At 42.6% G+C, this 21,250-nt stretch overlaps 1 protein-coding gene across 1 annotated transcript in view; it reads left to right on the forward strand.

The window, feature by feature from the left end:
* cfap54 (cilia and flagella associated 54) overlaps positions 1 to 21,250 on the forward strand; it is a 450,427-nt gene that overhangs the window by 43,043 nt on the left and 386,134 nt on the right. Inside the window, exons 9-10 of the mRNA XM_072562407.1 lie at positions 16,940 to 17,138; positions 20,634 to 20,729. Of these exons, the coding sequence (XP_072418508.1) occupies positions 16,940 to 17,138; positions 20,634 to 20,729 (295 nt within the window). The remainder of the gene's footprint in view (positions 1 to 16,939; positions 17,139 to 20,633; positions 20,730 to 21,250) is intronic.

The following is a 21,250-nucleotide window of genomic DNA, read 5'->3' on the forward strand; positions in this document are numbered from 1 at the left end:
TGACTGATCAAGTATGAGATAATTATTCCTCTAGCATAGGCCTTCGCAGTCTCCCAAAGAATGGAAGGATTACTAGCTATACCCAAATTGGTGGACAAAAATGCCTCTAGTTCCCTAGAAAAGTACTCAACATACTTGATGTCCTTGAGCATGATGGGATCCACTCGCTAGTACTGTGAGCTCATTGCATTGCCCTTAAACTTGAGCACTAAATATGCTGCTGTGTGATCACATATGGCAATATTCCCAATCAAACAAGGTACCACTGAATCTAGAAGAGCCACAGGAGTTAGGAAAAAAATCAATCCTCGTATGGCAGTACGTCCCTGCCCGTGGGATGGAGACATCTTCAAATGTCTACCAACCCCAGTTCCACACATAAATCACCCAACTATTTAGATTGTGGAGAAAGCTTTGGTGGGCCTTTGGGCATTCTATCCAGGACAGGATCCATCAGGCAGTGAAAGATCCCCCCCATAATAATATGCCGCGATACAAAGGCCGTCAGCTTAGTGCATCAGTCAAAGATTTAAGGCGTTGGGCTAGAGGGCAACAGACATTGAAAATACCATACTCCTTGCCATGTATTGAGGTCTTAAGGATAACAAACCAGCCATATTCATCTTTGACACAATCTATTAAATTAAATGGAAGATTCTTTCGGACGAGTATGGCCAACCCCCTGCTCTTAGTGTTAAAGGATAAGAAAAACACCCGATCAACCCGCCCTGTTGTAACTTCAAGTGTTCCTTGTCATGAAGGTGAGTTTCCTCCAATGGGGCAACATCCCACCTTACCTTTTTGAGGCTTGACACCACCTTTTTCCTTTTAACTGGTGAATGGATCCCTCTAATATTCCAGGTGCACCATTTAAGAACACTGCTGTCCATGATCCTTTGTAACCACCTTTGACCTGCCGAGAGGAAGAATTCAACTTGCCATTTGCTGAGCATTTAGAAAAAACTCGTGGAGTCTGTTTACAAAAATCCAAAAAAACTAAACTAACTACAAAGCACAAAAGACAGTTAGTGGGGGACTCTACCCCCTGTCTACAGAGGGCGGTTACACCTCTCACACACACACGCACCTCCATTCTCCCGTCCATCTTGAGCCACACCCCAGGACCCAAGCAATAGAAGGAAACAGACAAATAGCTAGCACTCCACCCACCTGCAACTACATAGCAACACCAATCCTAATTGGAGAAAAAAAACACACCAACAGCAGCAGCTTTAAGAAAAGGGTAACATTACAAGAAATATAGTCAAGAGGAAAAAAAACATTTTTGTCCATGTCTATAAATCCATCTAAATTATTTTAAAGTGTCCAAGAAATGTTTCACTTGTTCTGAGGAGTCAAATGACTACACTGTCTCCTCGTGAGTAATACAAACCACCGCTGGTTATCTCATCAAATATTAAATATCAAGGTCCCTTAATTTTCTCTTGTCCTCATCAAACAATTTCCTTTTACGGATCACCGCTGCTGAAAAGTCCTAGAAAAACATTGCCTTAGTTCCCTGATAGGTCAGGACCTATGGATCTTTCCCCATCCTTCTAGAAGATTCCAGAACTCTGCTTGTCCCTGTAGCTTTGAAATCATACCAGGACCGAATGGAGGCATTGATCCAGAATGGATCTGCGCACTGTAACCTAGTGAGCTCTGTCAGCCTTCAGCCAGTTGCCTTGGCATCCCATCCAAGAAACTGGCAACCAGCTTTCAAAAAAGCTTGCTAGCTGCCCACCTTCCACTCCTTCTGGCAGCCCAATGATTTGGATATTTTTCCTCAGACCTTGAATTTCCAGATCATTGACCTGTTCAGTCAAGGCATGGACCTGTTTATCAAAGGCCTGGATCTGCCTCGCCAAAAGACTCGACTCAGTCTCCGATGCCGTGGTCCACCACTCGACCTCTTCAACTCACTTCCCGAGCTCTTCCAACTCCTTGTGCTTTGTAGCATGACCCAAATCAGCTCCAGCTGAGTACGATTGGCTTCCATCAACTCCTCGATCATCCCTCCGATTGCTATAGGGACTTCAATGATGTTCTGCTGTGCAGGTACCGCTTTCTTGGCTGCTGAAGAAGCTGCAGCTGCATCCACAGTCATGGGCCTGCCCGATGCCTTTGGCGAGTGTCCCGTTTGTTGGAGCTGGGCTGTATACTTTCTTTTCATCATCGTCACTCGCTCAAAAAGAATTTACTGTAGAATCTTGACGAGCCGAACATCAAGCATCCGAATTCCGACCATCTGAATAAGATCTCAAACCCTTGCAACAACGACACCAGGCAACCAACGATCAGTTAAACGGCATTATGGCATGCATTGCTGAATAATCGAGAGCTGTTTGATAACCGGCAGCTCTTGGTTAACCAGCATTATGGTGTGCATTGTCAGATAATCGAGAAATGCTTGAGCAATTGGCAGTCATAGATTACCACTTGTTTCCGGCCACCTGATAGATCAACTATCCAAACAAATTACTCCCCACCCAACCCATTTGGGCAACTGAGGCTCCACCACAAATGGATTTAAATGGTTTCACAACCATTTAACATCAAGTTTCTCCAAAAAAAAGGTAAGGTGGGGGGTAAAAATGTCACTACTGCTGGGTTGGGATGCATAACTTAGCAAGGCAGATCTGCTCAGTTCGCCACCATTTTAGATTGCCCCCACCACCACTATTCTTAAGCATGTCTTTAGATGTTGCCAGGGTTGGAGGGTTTGTGCTAAAGGGGGAGGCTGAATAGGCTGGGGCTGTTTTCTCTGGAGCATTGGAGGCTGAGGGGTGACCTTATAGAGGTTTATAAAATCATGGGCATGGATAGGGTAAATAGACAAGGTCTTTTCTCTGCGGTGGGGGAGTCCAGAACTAGAGGACATAGGTTTAGGGCAAGGGGAGAAAGATTTGAAAGAGATCTAAGGGGCAGCCTTTTCACATAGAGGCTAGTGCGTACATGGAATAAACTGCCAGAGGAAATGGCAGAGGCTGGTACAATTGCAACATTTAAAAGGCATCTGGATGGGTCGATGAATAGGAAGGGTTTAGAGGGATATGGGCCAAGTGCTGGCAAATGGGACTAGATTAATTTAGGATATTTGGTGGGCATGGACAAGTTGGATGGATGGGTCTGTTTCTGTGCTGCATATCTCTGTGACTCGATATTTTCTAATGAACTTGTTCAGAGATGTTATGACGCAATGGGTGCAGAGGAGATTTACTAGGATGTTGCCTGGTATGGAGGGGAGGTCTTATGAGGGAAGGCTGAGGGACTTGAGGCTGTTTTCTTTAGAGAGAAGAAAGTTGAGAGGTGACTTAATAGGGACATATAAGATAATCAGAGGGTTAGATAGGGTGGACAGGCAGAGCCTTTTTCCAAGTATGGTGACGGTGAGCACGAGTGGGCATAGCTTTAAATTGACGGGTAATACATACAGGCCAGATGACAGAGGTAGTTTCTTTACTCAGAGAATGCTTTGCCTGCAACAGTAGTAGATTCGCCAACTTTAAGTGCATTTAAGTTGTCATTGGACAAACATCTGGACGTACATGGAATAGTATAGGTTAGATGGGCTTCAGATTGGTATGACTTGTCGGCGCATCATCGAGGGCTGAAGGGCCTGTAATGCGCTGTAATGTTCTATGTTCTAACTCTGGAGTAGATGGGACCAAAAGGGACATGAAGTCAAGGTTCGAGGGGGGGCATAGCTTTAAATTAAGGGGTGGTAGGTATAGGACAGATGTTAGGGGTAGATTCTTTACTCAGTGAGTCGTGAGTTCATGGAATGCACTGCCAGTAGCAGTGGTGGACTCTCCCTCTTTATGGGCATTTAAACGGGCATTGGATAGGCATATGGAGTATCGTGAGGATAGTGGGCTAGTGTTGGTTAGGTGGGCTTGGATCGGCGCAACATCGAGGGTGCTGTATTTTTCTATGTTCTATGTTCTTGTCTTGCACTTATCAAAACTGAAACTGAAGAAATCAATTTTAGCAAAAAACCCAACATGATAAGAGGTGCTGATTGGTTGAATTATGGTCACAGTGGAGGTGCAACTGGAACTGCAAACCACAGAAATGAAATGATGCTGGAAATCCGATTCATTAGAATAAGTAGTAGCTAGAAAAAGATGGTAAATACGCAAAAACGTGAGGGGTTGGGGTTGGGGAAGTAAAGGAGTGAGAACGTATGTGGAGACCAAGCCTAGATGGAGAGAAGGATCGTTAGGCAAACAAAGGGATGGATAGTGGGAAGGCAGGCAAGGAGAAAAGCTGATAATGGGGACGGTAAGTAAGTGAAAATGGGTTAAGTGTGTTGAAAGCAACCCATATGGTGACAAGGATGTGGGTAAAGGATATGGAAAAAGGTGTTCAGGCTGCAGGGTCCCCAAGTAAAACTGAGATAATGTTCTTCTACCTCGTGCTGAGCTTTGCTAGAGTACTGTAGCAAGGCCAATACAGATGTTGGTCAGGGAACACTGGTGTGTTGAAGTGGCAGGCAGCTGGAAGCTTGGAGTCATTTTTGAGGATAGAACATAAGCGTTCGCAAAGTGGTTGCCCAGCCTGCAGTTCATTTCCTCAATGTAGAGGAGACCACACTGTGAGCAGTGAATATAGTAAACTTTATTGAATGAAATACAAGTAAATCTGCTTCATCTGGAAGATATATCTGGATATATATATATACGTAAAGGCACAACAATCTCTTCCATCACTTCCTGTAGTAACCGAGGGTATATCCTGTCTGGCCCAGGGGATTTATCTACCCTTATGTTTTTCAAAATTTTCAGCATGTTCTCCTTCCTAACATCAACCTGTTCTAACATATCCGTCTGTTTCACGCTGTCCTCAGAAAAGTGAAGGTCCCTCTCAGTAGTGAATACTGAAGCAAAGTATTCTTAAGGATCTCCCTTCCTTCCTCCGACTCCAGGTGTAAGTTCCCTCCACCATCCCTATTCAGCCCTACCCTCACTGGCCATACACCTGTTCCCCACATAAGTATAGAACACCTTAGAGTTTTCCTTAATCCGAACCACGAAAGCTTTTTCATGCCCTACTCTAGCTCTTCTAAGTCCATTCTTCAGTTCCTTCCTGACTACCTTGTAACACTGTAAAGCCTTGTCTGATCCTTGCCTCTTCAACCATAAGTAAGCTTCCTTCTTCCTCTTGACTAAATGTTCTGCATCCCGTGTCACCTCAGGTTCTTTCACTCTACCATCCCTTTCTTGGCTCAGTGCAGGACAGGTTTGCCCCACTATCAGCAAGTGCTTCCTAAACATTTCCTAATCTTGACATTTCTGTCATACTTTTCCCTGAGGATGTCTGTTCCCAGTTTAGGTGCCCCTGTTCGTGCCTAATCGTATTATAAATTCCCCTCCCCCAATTAAATACTTTCCCATACCGTCTACTCCTATCCCTCTCCGCAAGCAAACTAAGGGTCAGGGAGTTGTGATCACTATCATCGAATTGCTGTCCCACTGAGAGATTAGATTAGATTAGATTACTTACAGGGTGGAAACAGGCCCTTCGGCCCAACAAGTCCACACCGCCCCGCCGAAGCGCAACTCACCCATACCCCTACATCTACCCCTTACCTAACACTATGGGAAATTTAGCATGGCCAATTCACCTGACCTACACATCTTTGGACTGTGGGAGGAAACCGGAGCACCCGGAGGAAACCCACGCAGACATGGGGAGAACGTGCAAACTCCACACAGTCAGTCGCCTGAGGCGGGAATTGAATCCAGGTCTCTGGCGCTGTGAGGCAGCAGTGCTAACCACTGTGCCACCGTGCCGCCCTAGTTCGTTGCAAAGCACCAAATCTAATGTGGCCTCCCCTCTAGTCGGCTTATTTACATATTGCGTCAGGAATCCTTCCTGGACACGCCTGACAAAAACTTCTTCATCCAAACTATTTGAACTAAGGAGGTTCCAATCAATATTAGGGAAGTTAAAGTTACCCATGACAACAACCCATTACTTCTGCAGCTTTCCAAAATCTGCCTCCCAATGTGCTCCTCTGTGTCTCTTGCTATTAGGCGGCCTGCAGAAAACTCCTAATAAAGTGACTACTTCTTTCCTGTTTCTGACTTCCACTCGCACTGACTCTATAGTCAAACCGTCTTCGCCGACCTCCCTTTCTGCAGCTGTGATTATATTTCCCTGATTCGCAATGCTACTCCTCCACCTCTTTTACCTTCCCCCAACATTCTCTTTGAACATCTAAACCCTGGAACATCCAACAACTATTCCTTCCCCTGTGATATCCAGGTCTCTGTAATGGCCACAACATCATAGTTCCAAGTACTGATCCATGCTCTGAGCCTGTCACCCTTATTCCTGATACTTCTTGCATTAAAGTAGACACACTTCAACCCATCGCGCTGACTGCACCTTTGACCTAACACCTCCTCACAGACTGTCTATGTGAAAGTTTACTACCTAGTCCATCATCTGATCCATAACTGAGGTTCTGATCCCCCTGCTAGTTTAAACCCTCCTGAAGATCTCCAGCAAACCTCCCGCCCTGAATATTGGTGCCTCTTCAGTTCAGGTGCAACCAGTCCTTCTTGTGCAGGTCCCACCTTCCCCAGAAGGTATCCCAGTGATCCACATTTCTGAAGCCCTCCCTCCTACACCAGCCCTGCAGCCACATGTTCATCTGCACTCCCTCTCTATTCCTAGCCTCACTCGCACTTGGCACTGGTAATAATCCTGAAATTACTACTCTACTCGTCCTGCCTTCTTGCTTCCAGCCTAACTCCCTATATTCCCCTTTCAGGTCCTGCTCCGTTTCCCGACCTTTGTTTTTGGTACCGATGTGTACCGCGACTTCTGGCTGCTCTCCCTCCCACTTAAGAATCCTGTAGCTTTGACCCAAGACCTCCCTGACCCTGGCACTGGGAGGCAACATTCCACTCGCTTGCAACCACAGAATCTCCTGTTGGTTCCTCTTAGAATTTAATGTCCTATCACAATTGCTCTCACTCTCTTATTCTCCCCTCTTCCCTTCTGAGCCACAGAGCCAGGCTCAGTGCCAGAAACCTGGCCACTGTGAATTTCCCCCCCACCCAACAATATCCAAAACTGTATGCTTATTATTGAGGGAAATGGCCACAGGGGGTCCCTGCACTGTCTGCCTATTCCCTTTCCCTTTCCTGACAGTCAACCAGCCAACTTTATCCTGTAACTTAAGTGTGACAATCTCCTCATAACTCCTCTCTATCACCCTCTCAGCTTCCTGAGTGATCTGAAGTTCATCCAGCTCCAGTTCCATAACATAGTCTGGAGTTGAAGTTGGGTGCACTTCTCACAGGTGAAGTCAGCAGGACACATCCTGCAAGAGAAGCATGCATCTGTACTAGCCTCCATCCCTTCTGCTCTAAATTGCCAAGAGCTATTGAATAAATGAAAACACCAAAAAAGCCTTACTAACCCTCCATATATGCTTTCTTTTGGGGTTATAGGAGGTGGACACGTGGGAGACACTACACGTGTAGTATCTTGGGTTTAGTTTATTTATGGTTTAGGATATTTATTCAGTTCATGTGCACAGCAATGCCTGTGTCTGTATGCAGTCCTGTTGAGCCTTTGCTCCGCCTATTCACAAAGTAAATATTTAAGAGGAAAACTTCCCATCTCATCAGCCCCCTGGTCTTCGCTCTCACTGCTCCTGCTGCTGCTGCAAATAGAGGCCCCACAAGGTAAGTATTTCAGATGAAAACTTACTTGCCTGGCAGCCCCCGGTCCTTGTTCTCACCACTTCTGCTGCTGCAGCAACTGGAGGCCACTGATTCCACAAGATATGATAGTATGTCTGGTAGTGGCATAATGTTAGAATTGATTAAACTTGCAGCTTATGATCCTTTGGATGCAGATACTGTGGGGTGGAAAATGAGGACCAATTTGGTACCTTTATTGGTGTTGTGGAAAGGAAGAGAAGGGGTGAGTACATCTGTTCAGGAAATGGGTTAGACTTGGCTGAGGGCCCTGTTAACTACAGAGGTGGGGAGTCCTTGGTTGAGAAAGTTGGACATTTCTGAGGCCTACTGCAGAAGATAGCATCATCTATGACAGAGCTGGAGAAATTGGGAAAGTGGAATGCAGTCTTTGCAGGAAGCAGGGTGCAAGGACGTAGAGTCCAAATCAATGGGTTTGTTGTGGATATTGGTGGCTATCCCCAGAAATGGGAACAAATATGTCAAGGAAAGGAAGGGAGGAGACAGATGGGCCATGTGAAGGTTATAGTGAGAAATTGTGAGCAAAGTCAATCAAGTTTGCTAATTCTGAACAAGAAAGAAAAGCTGCACCTATTATGTAATTGAAGTAACAGAGAAAGAGTTGTGGAGAGGGACCTGAGTAGGATTGGAACAAGCAATGCTCACGTACTCCATGAAAGGAGAGGTAAAACTGGGACCCATACCCATGGCCACACCTTTGATCTGACGAAAATGAGAGAAGTTAAAGGGGAAGTTGTTCATAGTGACCAGGTGGTGGAGGATAGTCACGGTTCAGACATTTTTTTTTCTCAGGGAAAAGTGGCGGGCCCTGCAACCTCCCTAATGGGGGTTGGATGTATAAATGGATTGCACGTCCATGGTGAAGAGGTGATGCCTGGACCTTCGAACTGGAAATTTTGAAAGTGACATAAAGCATCAGAAAATCACAGACGTAATTGGGAAGGGGCTAGACAAGTGGAGAAAGGAATTAGTCAAAACAGAAAGAGATGAGGCCTGTGGGGTATCTTTAGGCAGAAACAATGGGTGTGCAAAGGTGGTTATAGAGTCATATAACATGGAATTAGGTGCTTCGGCCAGTTCATCCATGGCCAACCAGAATTTGGCCCATGTTCCTCTAAACGTTTTCTGGCTATTTACCTGTCCAAATATCTTTTAAATATTGTAGTTGCACCCACCTCTACTACTTCCTCTGGCAGCTAATTCCATATATGCACCAATTCTTAAGTTCTTTCTTATTACCTCGTTCTTAAGATTAGGTAACCTAGGCACGTTACCTAAGATTGTGTCTTGTGTGGTGACATTGTACACTTTTCACTGTACTCTTGTACTTTTTGTACTTGGGTACATGTGACAAGAAAAATCAAACTCTCTGCGAAAGGGTTGCCCCTCAAGTCTTTCTTAAATCTTTCCCCTGTTGATTTCAACATAAGTCTTCTAATTTTGGACTCCCGTACCCTGAGGAAAAAAGACCTTGGCTATTAAGATCATAAGACGTAGGAGAAGAAATTCGGCCATTCAACCCATTGATTCTGCTCCGCTATTTAATCATAGCCGATAAGTTTCTTGTACCCATTCTCCCACCTTCTCCCCATAACCCTTAATCCCCTTGACAATTAAGAAATTATCTATCTCACTCTTAATTGTACTCAATGACCTGCCCTCCACAGCTTTCTCTGACAATGAATTCCATAGATTCACAACTCTCTGGCTGAAGAAGTTTCTCATTATTCCATTCTAAAAGGTCTTCCTTTTACTGTAAGGCTGTGCCTTTGGGTCCTACTCTTTCCTACCAATGGAAACATCTTCCCAATATCCACTCCTTCCAAACTATTCGGTATTCAGTAAGTTTCGATTAGATCCCCCCCTCATCCTTCTAAACTTCGAGTATAGACCCAGAGTCTTCCTATGTGAAGCTTTTAATTCCTGGGACCATTCTTGTGAATCGAATGTGAACACAGTACAGGGCCCTATATCCTTCCTGAGATATGGGGCCCAAAACTGCAAACGTGGCCTGACCAGAGCCTTGTAGAGTCTCAGAAGTACATCCCTGCTTTTATATTTAAGTCCTCTCAAGAAGTGGCATCATTGCATTTGCCTTCCTAACTACTGACTCAACTTGTAAGTTTACCTTTAGAGAATCCTGCATTAGAACTCTCACGTCTCTTTGCACTTCAGACTTCTGAAACTTCTCCCCATTTAGAAAATAGACCATGCTCCTATTCTTCGAACCAAAGTTTATGACCTCACACTTTCCCACATTGTACTCCATCTGCCACTTCTTTGCCCACTCTCCCAGCTTGTCCAAATCCTTTTGCAGCCTCCCCACTGCCTCAATGCTACCTGTTCCTCTCCCTATCTTTGTATCATCTGCAAACTTAGTCAGAATGCCCTCAGTTCCTTCGCCTAGATTGTTAACGTACAGTAGACACCCCCGTACCCACGCGGGATATGTTCCAAGATCTACCATGGAAGCTTGAAACTACAGATGATTGCAAATCTATTCACTTAAATGTGAAACTTACTTTTTCTGCAGCCTCTTGGTCCCTGGTTCTGGAAGGTTCTCTGTAATATGTTCAGGACGTGGTTAACTGTGGGTAAATCATAACTGGACCTGCAGATATAGCGGTCAGCCTGTATAAAGTGAAAAGCTGTGGTCCCAATGCTGAGCCTTGCAGAACACCACTTTTCACCGACTGATGTCCTGAAAGAGATCCTTTTATCCCCGCTCTTTGTTTTCTGCCAGACAGCCAATCTTCGATCCATGCTAGCACCTTGCATCTGACACCGTGGGCCCTTATCTTACTCAGCAGCCTCCTGTGTGGCACCTTGTCAAAGGCCTTCTTGAAGTCCAGGGAGATAACATCCATTGGCTCTCCTTGTCTAACCTGCTTGCTACTTCCTCAAAGAATTCTAGCAGATTTGTCAGGCATGACTTCCCCTTGATGAAACCGTGCTGACTTTACCTTATTTTACCCTTCCAAGGGTACACTTCTAAGTATTCGTTTTATCTGTGTCCGTCCCTGTTTGTGAATTCTGGGAAGAAAGTAGAAGCCAGCTGCACAGGATTGGGTGACTATGAGCTTGGAGGCTGTTGAGGAGAGCTCCCCTGGGTGTGATAGTCACCAATGGCCAGATGTTCAATGATGGGCTCATAGTACAAGGGGCGATAGGAGGAGAGCTAAGCCTCCACAACAGCACCTTTGTCGGCAGGCTTGATTATTAAGGTGGTTCTTGTATAATGCGAAGCGTTCTTGTGCTACCCTGCATTATAGAAAAATTGTGCTTTAGAAATAGCTCTTAAAGTGTTGGCCTCTTTAATTGCATTACACACAACACATGTTTTAAAACTTTGTGCTTTAGAAACAGTGTCCACAATTTAGCAATCGTGTTATTGTGAATTTGCGGTAACACTTGTTATAGCAGAACAATCTGAGAAGGATGGGTTTGGAGAGATATGGGCTGAGTGCTGGCAGATGGGACTTGATTGGGTTGGGATATCTGATTGGCATGGACGGGTTGGACCGAAAGGTCTGTTTCTGTACTGTACATCTCTCTGAATCTATGACCTGTGTTTGATAGTGGAGTCGTGGTGGAAGGGGAGATGGGAGGAAGGGTCTGAAAGCTGGTGCTTGGTTTCTGCAATACAGAAGTCCTTATGCAAGATAACAAGACCACCTTGTCAGCAGGCCTGATCCATCCCCTGATTTGCTGAACTGTCTTTCTCTCTGTCTGGGCTCCACCTCCACCTATTTTCTCATTCCATCACCTCAACCTCAACCCCCACCCCCCCCAACCCAATCCCTGTCTACAGCCTATATACTAGCTATTCCTAGTTACACGAGCTCTGATGAAGGGTCACTGGACCTGAAACATTAACTCTACTTTCCATCCACATAACGCTGCCAGACTTGCTGAGTTTCTTCAGAAATTTCTGTGTTTATTTCGGGAGCTGTTAATTTTTAGTCTTAATTTGTCAATTTTAATTACCAGATTCCCTTTTGACTTTGAGAATGAAACAATAAGTCATGCTATTTAGAAACAAATGAAAGAACGTCATTTTGTTTCTAAAATGCATTGCAATATTCCTTTCTTCTATGATCCCCAATAATCTTCAGATATAATCACTTGATTTTGTAAAACCATCCAGTAATTGAAGGCTTACATCAAGTCATTTGGTGTTGGAAGTTCCCTTTTTATAACGACGTGTTGTATGCTTGCAAGGTCGACTCTTCACCATTTTTTCCATTTATGCATTTTTTTAAGAGTTTGTTTTTGTCAAAGATGGTTTATAACATTAATGGACAAAATGTTTCATTACCCGTCCTGTATAGAATCTACCCTTAAAATACATGCCACTTACAATCCCATATTCACTGCTTCAATAAGAACTGGTGTTTCTTCAGCTAGGTTACTTACAACAATCCTTTTTATTTTCTTAGCTTCTTGGGCTAAGGGCAATATTCCCTGTTTTTATCCATCAAAAAATCTTGAAAGCACCTACACTAGTTGAGGAAGCAATAGCCTTGTGGTATTATCACTATATTATTCTAAAAATTCAGCAAACGTTCTGGGAACCTGGGTTCAAATCCTGCCCTGGCGGAGAGTGGAATCTGAATTCAAAAAAGAATCTGGAATTAAGGGTCTAATGATAATGAAGAAACTATGGTTGATTATCAGGAAAGCCCATCTGGTTCACTAATGTTCTTTAAAGAAGGAAATCTGTTACCCTTACCTTGTCTGGCCTACACGTGATTCCACACCCATTGCACTCTGACCCTTAACTGCCCTCTGGGCCATGAGGAATTTGTAATAAACCTGGCCTAGCTGGAGATGTCCACATTCCAGGAGTGAATAGCAAAAATCTTAGCTACCTATTGGGAAGACTGACATGAGAAACATCACTAACAAATAACTAATTTCATGTTCTTGCGCCACCCAAGTTTGAAAAATTTAATGTCTATTTTCCCATATTTAACTTTTTAAGTGGTTATTTGTCTTTTAAAACATTCTCCATTTTCGGGTGCTTCATTGGAATACATTGATCCAGACATCAAAAAGAGCACCCGGTCCTGTCTGAGTGCTTAACTGACTAATCGAGCTTTGCAACCAATCAGTTTCTTCTTTAGATGTGATATCATCTTTCTGTGATGATCAGACACAGTAACGCAGAAGAGGAGTAACACTGTAAATGGGATTCCTGATTTAAAGTTACCTCAGACCTATTCTGTATTATGTTTGAATCCAAATATTTAAAATACTCTGACATTTGACTTACAACCTTAAATTCTACTTTAATCAGGACAACTACACATTTCTCAAATTCCATGATATTACCCTGTAAGGATTCACCGACACACAACATGAAAAGTCCCTGAAATTTCTAGTTTTGGTATCAATAAAATGTGCGATCTGCTTTTCGTTAAACAGAATAAACTTTTAACCAAACAGATCTCATAAAAGACGTAACTCAAAACATCAATACCTATGTCTAGTTTCCATAGTTTCCATTCAGCATGGTTAACTCTTTAGTTGCTGAACTTTCTTTAGTTGCTTCATCAATAATCTTATCTCCTACATAAGGTCAGAAATAACAATATTCAGTAATGACTATGCAATGGTCAGCACCATTTGGTACTCCTCAGGCACTGAAGAAGTCCATGTCCATATTTGGCAAAAACTGAACAACATCTCAGCTTGGGCTGATAGTTGGTAAAGAATATTTGCACCATGGAATTGTGAGGCAGTAGCCATCACAAGCAAAAGGGTTTCTAACCATATTCAATGATTTTTATCATTCACAACCTCCTGGGGTTATCCATTGACCAGAAATTGAACTGGACTTATCATGTAAATACTGTAGCTACAACAGCAAGTCAGAGGCTGGGAGTTCTGCAGTAAGTGTCTCATCTTCTGACACCTCAAAGCCTATCCACCATCTATAAGGCACAAGTAAGGAGTGTGATGGAATACTCTCTATTTGTCCAGAAGGGTGCAGCTCCAATGATATTCAATACATTCAACATATCCAGGACAAAGCAGTCACATCATCAACTGCCAAGATGGCAGAGGAGTAGGACTCATCATCCAGAGCTCATCTACTCCATTTGTTTTTTTTTCTCTCTTTTAGTGTTTTTTCCCCCTTCTTCTTGCCTTCCATCCTTGAGCCTTGAGTGAGGTAATTGCAGACTTCTGGCTTAAGTGCATATTTCCGCCTTGGCGTGAAGCCAATGCAGACTCCTGGCCTCGAGAGCCTTGGAGTGAAGCCTGGCATGGTCTGGGAGGCTAGATGTTGGCACAGCCTGAGTTGGCAGGACTGTTATTGGGAACTTGCTTTTTAAAAAAATTTTTCTAATTTATTGCTAAGAATTTGTCAAAGGCCTTCTTGAAGTCCAGGTAGGTAACATCCATTGGCCCTCCTTGGTCTAACCTGTTCATTCAGAAATCTCATCCTTCACAATGAATTCTAGGATCTTACTGATGACCGAGGTTAGGCTAATCGGTCTGTAATTTTCTGTCTTTTGCCTCACTCACGTTTTAAATAGGGGTGTCACATTAGTGATTTTCCTGTTCTCTGGGACCATCCTTGACTGTAGCGATTCCTGAAAAATCACCACTAACACCTCCACTTTCTCATCAGCAATCTCCCTGGGGTGTAGTCCATCTGGTCCAGGTTAATTATCCACCTTCAAACGATTCAGTTTTTCTCGCACCTTTCCTTGGTGATGGCCACCTTACTCCTTCTGCCTTCTCACTCTCTTGAATGTTTGGGATATTGCTTGTATCTTCCAACATGAAGACTGATGTGAAATAATTATTCAGTTCATCAGCCATTTCCTTATTCCCCACTACTATTTCTCCAGCATTATTTTCCCCAGGCTGGAGTCACGTCTGAGTGCTGCCACTGCCCCAACCCACACCCAGCCACAATTATCCACCGTTGAAAGCCAGACAATTCTCAGATGAATTTACCAACCTATGTCAGGCCATGTGTGCGCACACACTTTGGTGGCTACCAAAGCCCATGCCTGGACACAGAATTGGAATCCAAATTTCAGGACAATCTCAGAAAATCTGGAATGGTTTGTCATCAGCCCTACTGGTAGTTGTAATTTCCATAAATTGACATTAACTATATAAGTGGAGGGATGGTGTGAAGGTGAGCGGATAGGTGCGGGTGCGAGATCTACAACAGGACTCTCTCCAATATTCATTATTTGGATCAGATTAGATTTCTTACAGTGTGGAAACAGGCCCTTCGGCCCAACAAGTCCACACCGACCTGCACCTACCCAGACCCGTTCCCCTACATTTACCCCTGCACTACGGGCAATTTAGCATGGCCAATTCACCCAACCTGCACATTTTTTGATTGTGGGAGGAAACCGGAGCACCCGGAGGAAACCCACGCAGACACGGGGAGAATGTGCAAACTCCACACAGTCCGTTGCCTGAGGCGGGATGTTTACTCCTTGATCCAACATGCTTCTGTCATCTTTCTTTTGATGGGGTGACAGTGGCATTAAACTTAGAAACCTGGCTGTTTATCCTATTCAACTTGCTTCCGACAGTTATGTGCAATCAATAGGGAAGAGTTGTCCTGGTGACGGCAAGTGAGAAAGTTGTTGAGGCACGTGAAGGTAACAAAAACAGAAACAAAAACAAAAAAGGTTGTGACGGTAAGCCTTGCTGCATATTTTACATAATTATTCTACTTGATGTTGTATGGGACATTGAAAGAAAATCTAGTCCCCAGTGCTAATCTAACCAAAGTGTATGCTGTAGCACCAAAGCTAAAATGTAGTATTTCATGTTCAGTTAGTGCTAGAAAGTGTCATCTTTCTGTGCTTGGAGGTGTGACTGGCACAGATAGAATTGTGACTGCTTCCAGGTTATCTTGCACAGACCTGCATGGAAAAAAAATCCACTGGTCACAGATCAGCTGACATTGATAGAATTAGCAAAATATAAACATATGTTGTACTGATGGTGTCTTGACTGCTGCTTGTGTGCAGTCTGTGTGGGAATCCAGCTAGCACAACAAAAGTGAGAGAGACCTCTGACTCTGACTGTCTTCGTCAGCAGCAAGTGCAAGTCTCTGATAAATGTAATATTGGTCACCTATGAGACATGTGTGGACAGTAGGTACCAAAAGCTGCAAGGGTCACCAGAAGAACTTTCGAAGAAGTCAGAGTCAAACAAGTTCAGGTCCTGGGAAGGGCAGCTTGCTTCAGGAGTTTGCAGATATCAGATCAGCAATGACTTGATGTAAAAGCCTGAGCTTCCTGGGACACTATTTAATTCACTGATTCCACTGTTTATTCATTCTGTGCTGGCATTATTCCCTCCTTTTGAGCATCTGCACTGTATCCATTCCAACCACCCATATGGCCCTTGAGAAAGCAACTGCTATTGGGTGTTGCTGCTGTTTCTCCTGTTCTGATGGTGTTGCTGCACTTCTTATTTCTCACCAAACCTCAGAGGTTGCATAAGTTGCTCCAGTGTTGCACAGAAGGCTGACAACACAACAACAAAAGGCTGAAGCTACGGCAAATTGGGAATCCCCTATACAATAAAACTGAGTGACCTCACACTTCTCATGTTATGCTCCACTTGCTAACTTGTTGACCACTCATTGACTTGTCTATATGTCTTTGCAGTCTATCTATTTCCTTCTCACAAGTTGTGTTTCCAACTAACTTTGTATTATCGACAAACTTTGACATGTTACTCTTTGCCTCATGATTGGAGAATCTGGAGTTGTTTTCATTTTTTAGCAGAGGACATTGAGAGGGGCAATGTTGAATTGTATAAAATTAGGGGGGGACATTGATAGAGTTGATAGGAAGAAACTTTTCCCTGTGATGGAGAAATTAATGACTGGGGCAAAGATTTAATGTAAGGAATAGGTGGCTTAGAGGAGATGTGTGGAAAAACATTTTCAAGTAGAGACTCGTGGGAAACCTTTGTAACATTTAAGAAGTATTAGCTGTCCACTTAGGAAGATTAAGGGCCAAGCGCTGCAAAATGAGATTGGAATCGTTAAATACTTGTTTTTGACCAGAAAGTGTTCAATCCCAGTCTTCATAACAAATCAAAAAATTAACTTGTTAAGGCTACATAAATCACAAGCTAAAACAATTTGTTTTGGTGCAATGTTTGTGTTTTAGTCCCGATTAATGTTCTCCTTTAATTTATTACAGTTGCCCTGGCCACACAATACCACAGAACATCTTTTGGCAGAAATGTTTCATGGCAGTGCAGCCCAGTTCCTTGCCATTACAGAGGCCTTGTCAGCTCGTAGTAGACGTGTTCTACAGACTAAGCCTCCTTTTCCTCCTGAACATGAAATATTTGATGTAACAACTGAACTTTTCCTAGCAGGACTGCTGATCCTCTCAGGTGTGATATTATGGTTTGACATTAACATTGCACTGCATTGTGTTTTCTTTATAATGTAATAATTACTGTACTATTTAGCTTTTTCTGTCATGATGACTATTTTTATGAAGGGCAGAACAATAAAAGGGCACAGGGAAGAGAAGAACTGTTTAGGTTTATAAATAGTTGGTACAAATTGCCTGTAGATTGAGGAACATACAAATAGGAGGCGGGCATCTATGTCCTTGAGTCCTTTCCACCATTCAATGAGGTGATGGTTGATCTACAAATTGCCATTTGTAGAAAGCATTCTAACCCACTCATCAAATTGGTAAGGGTAGCCTCAAAGGAGAGTTTACTGTGTATATTAGAGATTTTCTTCTGAGAGCCTGGTGAATCATTGTGGATCCAACCGGGGAGCAGGCCATTCTGGATTTGGTATTGTGTAATGAGGTGGGATTAATTAATGATCTCATAGTAAAGGATCCTCGAGGAAAGAGTGATCATAGCATGCTAGAATTTCAAATTCAGTTGGAGAGTGAGAAACTGGAGTTCTACACTAGTCTTCTGGAATTAAATGAAGATAATTCCATAGCTAAGAGGACAGATTTGACCCTGATGGAAATGGGTAAGAAAACTAAAAAGGTAACTAAAAAGCTCTGGCAGATATTTCAGGAGATACTGGATTGCTACCAATTAAAATATAATCCAGAAGGAAGGATGTTGTGAAACTTGAAAGGATTCAGAAAAGATTTACAAGGATGTTGCCAGGGTTGGAGGTTTGAGCTATAGGGAGAGGCTGAATAGGCTGGGGCTGTTTTCCCTGGAGTGTTGGAGGCTGAGGGATGACTTTATAGAGGTTTATAAAATCACGAATATGGATTGCATAAGCAGGCAAGGTGTTTTCCCCTGGGGTGGGAGAGTCCAGAACTAGAGGGCATATGTTTACGGTGAGAGGGGAAAGATATTAAAGTGACTCAAGGGGCAACTTTTTCATGCAGAATGTGGTGTATGCATGAATGAGCTTTCAGAAAAAGTGGTAGAGGCTGGTACAATTGCAGCATTTAAAAGACATCTGGATGGGTATGTGAAAGGAGGGATATGAACCAAGTGTTGGCAAATGGGACTAGATTAGGTAGGGATATCTGGTTGGCATGGATGAGTTGGACCAAAGGGTCTGCTTCTGTGCTGTACATTTCCATGACTCTAAGGAAGCAATGTTGTAGGAGAAGGGAAGACATTAATAGCAAGGCAAAGGCAAAGGCAAATATATTGTAAATATAATATTGCAAAAGTGAATGATAGGCTGAAAGATTGGGAAACGGTTCACCATCAAGAAAGTGTTATGAAAAAACTCCTGGAAACAGTGAAGATAAGCAATGAAATAAAACTGGAGTAATATATAAAAAATGGATAAGAACAGCTTGTGTAAATATAGGGAAGATACGAAAGTGAAAGTTGTCCATTGCAGCATGAGATTGGGGAATTACTAGTGGGGACTATAAAAATGATGGGGGTCATAAGATCACTATTTTGCTTTAGTTTTCACAGTGGAGGATGCTAGTACCAAACAAATAATAACAAATAATGCAGAGGTTATATAAAGGGAGTAACCTAGAGCTATTGGGCTTAAAGGTAGACAAAATCCCAGGGCCTGACGGCCTATATCCTAAAATCTTAAAGGAAATGGCAGTTGAGGCATTGGATCGATTGCTTACAATATTTCAAAATTCCCTGGATGTGGGAAAGATTCCAGTAGGTTCGAAAACTGAGAATATAAAACTCTTATTCAAAAAGGGAAGGAGGCAGAATGTAGAAACCTACATAACAGTAAACATGTCATTGCAAAATTGTTACGGGAGTAATAACAAGACATTTTGAAAGTCAAATTACAATCCATCAGAGTCAGTATGGTTTTATGAAGGGTTAATTGTGTTTGACCAATTTGTCAGTTCTTTGAAGATGTGGATAATGGAATCCTGCAGATGTATATGAACTTCGAGCAAAAAAATCTATAAGGTGCCACACAAATAGTTAATACCTAAGGGTAAGATCATATGGGATTAAGATATACTAGCTTAGATAGAGGATTAGCTAACCAACAAATAAGAGTTCAGATAAACCGGTATTTTACTGGTTGGCAAGATGTAACTGGTGTGGATTTCTATCAAACTATTTATAATCTATATTGATGACTGGGGCACAGGGATACGACAGCTAAATTTACAGATGACATTAAATAGGTGAGAAGGTAAGTTGCCATGAAGAAATAAGAAATTTACAAATTAATATGGATAGATGAGGAGAATTGGTCAAAATTTGGTAAATGAGGTTTAATGTGAGAAGTGTAAGTTTTCCATTTGGGTGGAGGAACAGAAAGGAAACTTATTATCCAAATGGAAAGAAAAGTCAGAGTGCTTCGGTGCAGAAAGATCTGGCTGTTGTATACAAAATGCAGAAAATTCAGTATTCTGGTGTAGCAGGCAACGAGGAAAGCAAGTAGAATTTTGGCATTTATTATTAAAGGAATAGAGTATTGTGGTCAAACGACCATAGGCCCAAAATTGGATAGAACAGGAGCAATCTGGTCTGACAGAAAATTGGCCAACTAAATTGTATCGTAGCCAACAGCTATTGACCACAGAGAATGATGGAAGCTACTGTCAAAGAGGTCACAAAGGTTCAGGGGAAACTAGTTACAATTATCCTGAAGGTTGTGTGTTGAAAACGTATTGAGCAGCAGAGAATATGAGGGAATATAATTAAGAAGCATAAAATTATGACAGGTGTAGTTAGGCAGACAACAGGAACTTTTACCCCCAGTGGATCAATGACTAGAGTAGGGGCATAGATTTATGATAAAAGTCAGAAGGTTTAGAGGCATTGTGAGGATTTCTTTTCACTCAGTGTTGTGGGAAACTGGAACTCACTGCCTGTAAGGGTGATAGCGGTAGAAACCCTCTCAACATTTAAGCAATATTTAGATGTGCACTTGCAATGCCAAAGCATACAAAGCTGTGGGCTGAGTATTGGAAATCAGAATAGAATTAGAATGTCTGGGATATGAACTGTTAGGTGCTTGTTTTTGACTGGCATTGACTTGGTTTGAAAGGCCTTCTTCTGTGCTCTAGACCTCTATGAATCTATTAATTGATGTAAAAACCCATCTGATTTGCAATGTCCTTTGGGGAGGGATATCTGTTAATGCTATGTGTTCTGGCATTGATATGACTTACACCCATAGATGTGGGTGATTCTTAAGTGCCTCCTGAAATGGCCTCAGGGACAATTAGGAATGGGCAATGAATGGTGCTCCATTTGCTGATACACACATGAATGAATAAGGAAGAAACATACCGTTTCTGCTTTTAAATCTGTTTCTCTGGCAACAGTGCAAGAGTATTTTGACACTTTTTTTTGGAAATAATCTTTGTTCAGTATTTTTACAATTGAATTTAGTCTGCATACAACCTCATGTGAAAATGGCAAAGATACTGAAATTTGTGTTTTTTTTAGGTGGTGCTGGTAATACTCAACTGAATGCACCTGCCTGCACAGACCCAATTGGTGGGTTAATCAAGTCAAGTTCCCTTATAGAACTTGCAGCTGCAGGTGAGAATTATTGTGCTGCATTTGTTGTTCTTTTCTGTGTGCCAAAGAATTTAATATAAGAAATGTGATGGAAGACTTACAAATTTCAGACAGGTTTTTAAACATGTGGCTTAAATTTGATGATTCAGTAACTGTAATACTTGCAAACTTTGATTGATTTCTGAAATACTTGTGATATCTTGCTATATATTTTAGTTTTGCATTATCTGCATTCCCAGAATTCAGTATTCATTATAGACTGGGTGTTAGCCCCACCTGGCGAGAGGAAATTGGGCATGTAAACAATTAAAATTATTAGGGTAACTTGCCTTCTGTGAAGTCATCGGATGGCAAGGAAACATACCCAAGACCTATCTGTATTCGTTTACAGAGATACTAGACAATGTAATTGCCATGTTTTTAGGTTCTCCACTATGGGTTTGATAGAAGGAAGCAATCCTACTTTAGTGAGCAGCAGGATCCTGGGCTATATTTTCCTGCTGTTGTCAATTAAATGGCTACTATTGGGACTGCTGCCCCTA

Source organism: Chiloscyllium punctatum, chromosome 44 (genome assembly GCF_047496795.1).
Source record: "Chiloscyllium punctatum isolate Juve2018m chromosome 44, sChiPun1.3, whole genome shotgun sequence".
In the NCBI taxonomy this organism is placed as follows: Eukaryota; Metazoa; Chordata; class Chondrichthyes; order Orectolobiformes; family Hemiscylliidae; genus Chiloscyllium; species Chiloscyllium punctatum.